Here is a 4,867-nt window from a genome sequence, read left to right on the forward strand (position 1 = left end):
TCATTTGCCTTTATGCTTAACGATTCCCTTATCGATTCCTTCCACTTAGTTCCGTGTGCCTTGCAAAGCAATGATGTCACACTTTCGTGAGAGGCAGTCAACGCAAATGACAACGAAGTCGTCGACGAAGTGTGGCTTAATTTCACACAAAATGATGCTAACAGCGCAACGTGCAGCGTCTGTGGCACTAAGATTTCAAGCACGGGTGGAAACACCAGCAACATGCAGAAACATTTGTCGACGCAGCACGGCATTAAATATCAGGAGTGCCATGGGTTTGACGCTCTACGCCGCCGGTCAACGAGTGCTTCCCAGTCTCAGCAGAGCAGTGAAGGGACGTATTAGTGATGTGTCGGTCGCGAACGAGCCGACTTCTTTTTGTAAATGAATACAAGGCAGACCTCAAGAGGCAGACAGCACCCCCTCCTCGAGGGATTGAACAACTGCACAGAGGTTATTTATCTTGTTCAGTGTTCAGAGACTCATCATAAAGTTTGCGTTGTTGACGCTGAAAACCTGTATGGGCCTACTTTTTTCCACACAGAAAATCCACAGGAATCGATAAGGGAATCGAAAAAGAATCGGATCGATAAGCAGAATCGATAACGATCCCATCCCTAGAGACAGGAGACAGAGACAGGTGCAGACAGGTGGACTGAGAGATGAAATGGAGTGTCTGTGTCATGTCTGTGTCATGTCTGTGTGTTTGATGACCACAGTGAGGAAGTCTGCTCCACAGTGTTGTCTGAGCTGTTTCACACCTTTGACTGGTTCAGACTGGACTCTGGCCTGGTTCGGTTTAGGTGGTTAGTTTGGTGGAAAGTTTCACACTGACCTGATCTGGACCAGATGACCACAGTTGTTGTTCCTGAGGGTTTGCCCTGTGTTACACCAGCTGATTCTAACTGAGAAGAATATTTATAAAAACAATCAACACAGTTTACGTGCTTCACCACCACATATCAAGACACTGGTTCCTAATCTGACAACATGAGCAGCTCGTTCACAGGTCCTGTTACTGTGCTCAGTGACGTAAACAATGTCTCAACCCAAACACAATCATGCAAGGCTCTAAGATCATACATCACAACACAGTCCAGGTCATCAGAACGTCACGCTCTAACTGAAGTGAAACAAAACCTGCTCCACGAGTGTTGGAGGACTTGAAGAGACCTGGTCTCTGTGTCAGAGCGTCTTTGTGTGAGTTGGATGTTCTCCTGAAATCATCATGTGGATTTACATCCAGTCACTTCCTGCTCGTCATCGTCATCATCATCATCATCATCATCATCATCATCATCATCATCATCATCATCATCATCAATATCATCATCATCCTGCTAAACTTCAGTTTAATGTGATCAGTAGACTCTGGAGCTGCTTCCTGCTGTTCTCTCATCTGATCCCAAACAACCTGAAACACTTTCAAAACTCAGAGGAAGTGAGCTGTTGAAACAGTTAACATATCAGACACGTGCTCAGGTCAGGACACTGAGGGTTTAGAGCTACAGCTTTAACTGGTTTGCTTTAATTATTATTTAGACACTGTAGATTTTTCCACCTGAATACTGTGGGTCCTCTCTGTTGTTACTCTTGTGAAGGTGAGTTCAGACAGAGCAGAGCAGGTGTATGTTGTCTTGTGTTATTTGCATGAACATGTTTGTTCACTCTGATGCCAGACTGTACAGATGTGAACTGACTCTTATTTCCCTCCAGTCTCTTTCCTGTTTCATCTCATCTCTTTGTGTTTATCAAGTAGATTCATAAAAAACCTCAGGATAAGGTTCTGCTCAGGTGTCACAGTGTTTTAATGTGCACAGGTACATCTTCACCTCAGTGCTTCAAAATCTGTCTGAGTACACCTTTATAAAAAGTAGCAATACTAACAAATAGCTCCTATAATAGCTTGAAAGTGCAATGTGTCTCCACGATGAATACTGCCACTTAACTCAGCACAGTTCTCCATGACAGACTCGTGCTGTAAAACTGTACGTGGTTATCTTTGGTTTCAAACAGCCTGTCATGTTTTAAGGTAAGATTGGACCCAAATGCAGATGAAACAAGGGAAAAACCAGTGAAACTCAAAAATCCAAAATATAGGCAAACAGGAAGCTGAAGCACGAAGTAACTCAGGGGAACTTGAACAGAAGCAGAAACACGAGGAAACACAGGGAACTTGAACAGAAACAGAAGCACAGGGACTCAAACAGATGAACTGACTCAGACAAAGAGGAGCACAGAGACTAAATAGACACAAGGAGGCAAGGGTGATTGAACACAGGTGAAACACATTAGGGCAGGACAGACAATCAACAAGGAGGGAAACAGGACAAAGACAGGAAGTAAAAACATCAAGAGACACAAGGAAAGTAGCAACAAAATAAAACAGGAAATGAACAAACTCAAAGTGCAAACATAAAACAAAACTCAAACAGAAATCGTCCATCATGGCAACCATGACACAGCCTCTAAAAGGAGCAAGACTGAGTCTGATCATTCAATTAGAGGTTTTTTTTGTAGTCAGTCAGAATTTACCACCTGTAACAAGATGCTGTGGTTGGAGGCGTGGCTGCAGGTGGCCTCTCTCACCACCAATCATGACCCCTGAGGCTGAAACATGAAGCATCAACACTGAAGTGTTCAAAACTGCAATTCCTCTAATGAACACTAGAGTGTGGCTCCAACAGTGAGTCAGTCCCCATAGACTCCAATGTTAAAATGTCCAACTTTACAGCAGAAATAAACATGTTTACAGCCTGGTACAAAAAATGTTGGTCTCTAGAGCTAATTTCCTCTGTTTATATAACTCTACTGTTTACATTTCATTAAGTCCTCTTAGGACTTTGATCTGACCTCTGACTCCTCTAATGTGTCTCTCTCCTTCTCTTTGTCTCCTAGATGTGTTGCCATCCTCAGCACCCATCTTCCCCTTCCCTCCCTCCCCCACTGACTGTGTTGAAGCTCATCGGGGTTGCTCCGCTGACCCCCGGTGCGAGGCGCTGTACCGGGGCTTGGAGCTGTGCGCGGCTGACGCAGCAGTGTCCCCGCTGGGGGAACAGGCAGCATCTGAGTGCCTGGAGAGACAGGATGCTCTGCTGGCCAAACACCCGGCTCTGCTGGCCTGCAAGTGTCAGCGTGGCTTTCGCAAGGAGGAGCAGTGCCTGCGCATTTACTGGAGGGTCCGCCTGCTCCCAGGTCAGTCAGGGGTGGGGTGCTGGGTTAGGAGGGGGTGTGTGTTGGTGCATATCTACAGCGAGGTTTCCATCACAATGTATTCAATTCTAAAAACTGAATTATGACAACACCCTTCAACTTCAAACTCCCAGTTTGAAAACAGCTTAACAGTGATCTGCACAGTGTAGTTTAGGTTTAAGTGATTATCCTCATTAAGGCTCATTAAGCTTGTTCACTTACACTCACCCTCCATGCTTTTTGTATTTGAAGAGGTTTTACATTGACAAGTCAAGATCAGAAGATTCTCCATCCATCCATTCATCTTCTATCTCCACTCATCCCTATACAGTGATGTGGGTGGGACTGGAGACTATCAAAGAATGCATTGAGAGAATGGTAAGGTACATGCTGGACAGGTAGACATCTTACCACAGCCTTCAAAGCTCTACTAAATTTAAAAAAAATATAGACTGTGTGAAATGTAAAAAGTTCACACAGTTAAAAACCACAGGAGCAGTTCAGCAGAAGTTAGAGAGCTTCACTTAAAGACGTCAGTCTAACAAATTTAATGAGCAGTGTGTTCGTCTCTGTCCTCTCCAACGGTCCAACAGTTCTTCCTGAAGATATACATCTTTAAAAACACCTCAAATATACAGTTTCATTTTCTAAAACTGCTGTTAACTGTTATTTTTCAACAAATGTCACTAAGCCAGAAAAGCCAGTGTCTTTGTAGAGGACCTTTTTCAGCAGTGGATCAATCCACATCTGTTGCTGTAGTGAGTGTTTGTGGCAGCAGGACGGTGTGTGTGGGTCAGATTTTATTTATATAGACTCATATCACTAACCCAAAGACCAGGAGCAGGCTCGGACTCCTGGAGGACAAAGGCCCAGATCCCAAACATCTGGAATGAGGCACCGACAGCCAGGGGAGGGAGAGAGGTCCCCAAATGGCTGATGGTCCAGAGAGCCTGAGTGGAAAGAGAGGACCGGGGGAGGAAAGAGAGAGGGAAGGAGAAGAGAGGAGAGGGGGAGGAAAGAGAGAGAGAGAGGAGAGGGGGAGGAAAGAGCTCACAGCCTGGACCCTCATGTGCTGGAGGGAATAAACAAACAGAGGGTTAGAGACATGCAGTGGCTTTTAGTTCACAGTGATCTCATCAGTAGGACCAATCAGACAGTCTGATGTCAACAGGGAGGTTGGTCCAGAGGGAGGGGACTTTTCTATTTCATTAGGAGTTCCTTACAGTCTGACATTGACAGGAAGCCTATGACTGGAAGATAAAACTGGTGTAATGTCAGATTTCCTGGATTTAGTTCAGATTCTAGCTGCAGCATCTGAACCATTTGAAGTCTTCAAGTATCAGCTCATGGCCTGAAAACAAAACAGTCTGGATGATACAGAGGTCTGAGTTAGGGTCTCATCTGCCATGAAAGAGAAAAGACTGAACTTTGTTACGTGGATGAACAGAGGTGATAAGCTTTGATGTGCTGATCAAAGGAGAGGGGAGTCCTGGCTGTGACACTCTGTGTTGGGAGCTACTGTTGATCAAACTGGTGTCTTCAGTATGTTGGGCTGAGCCAGTGACCTTTAGGAGCAGGAAGTTATGCTTCACAGTCAAACAGGTCACTAATTTCAAGGTTTGAGAACAGTCATCAGCTCTTACAGAGAGAAGATATTTATATATACATATATATA

The 4,867-nt window shown here is 44.7% G+C and overlaps 1 protein-coding gene across 1 annotated transcript in view; it reads left to right on the forward strand.

Annotated features, from left to right (window-relative positions):
* Positions 1 to 271: 271 nt before the first annotated feature.
* Positions 272 to 4,867, forward strand: part of LOC111230389 (GDNF family receptor alpha-4-like) — a 25,051-nt gene continuing 20,455 nt past the window's right edge. Inside the window, exons 1-2 of the mRNA XM_022757102.1 lie at positions 272 to 380; positions 2,899 to 3,195. Of these exons, the coding sequence (XP_022612823.1) occupies positions 272 to 380; positions 2,899 to 3,195 (406 nt within the window). The remainder of the gene's footprint in view (positions 381 to 2,898; positions 3,196 to 4,867) is intronic.

Source organism: Seriola dumerili, unplaced genomic scaffold (genome assembly GCF_002260705.1).
Source record: "Seriola dumerili isolate Sdu_G_001 unplaced genomic scaffold, Sdu_1.0 BDQW01000264.1, whole genome shotgun sequence".
Lineage (NCBI taxonomy): Eukaryota > Metazoa > Chordata > Actinopteri > Carangiformes > Carangidae > Seriola > Seriola dumerili.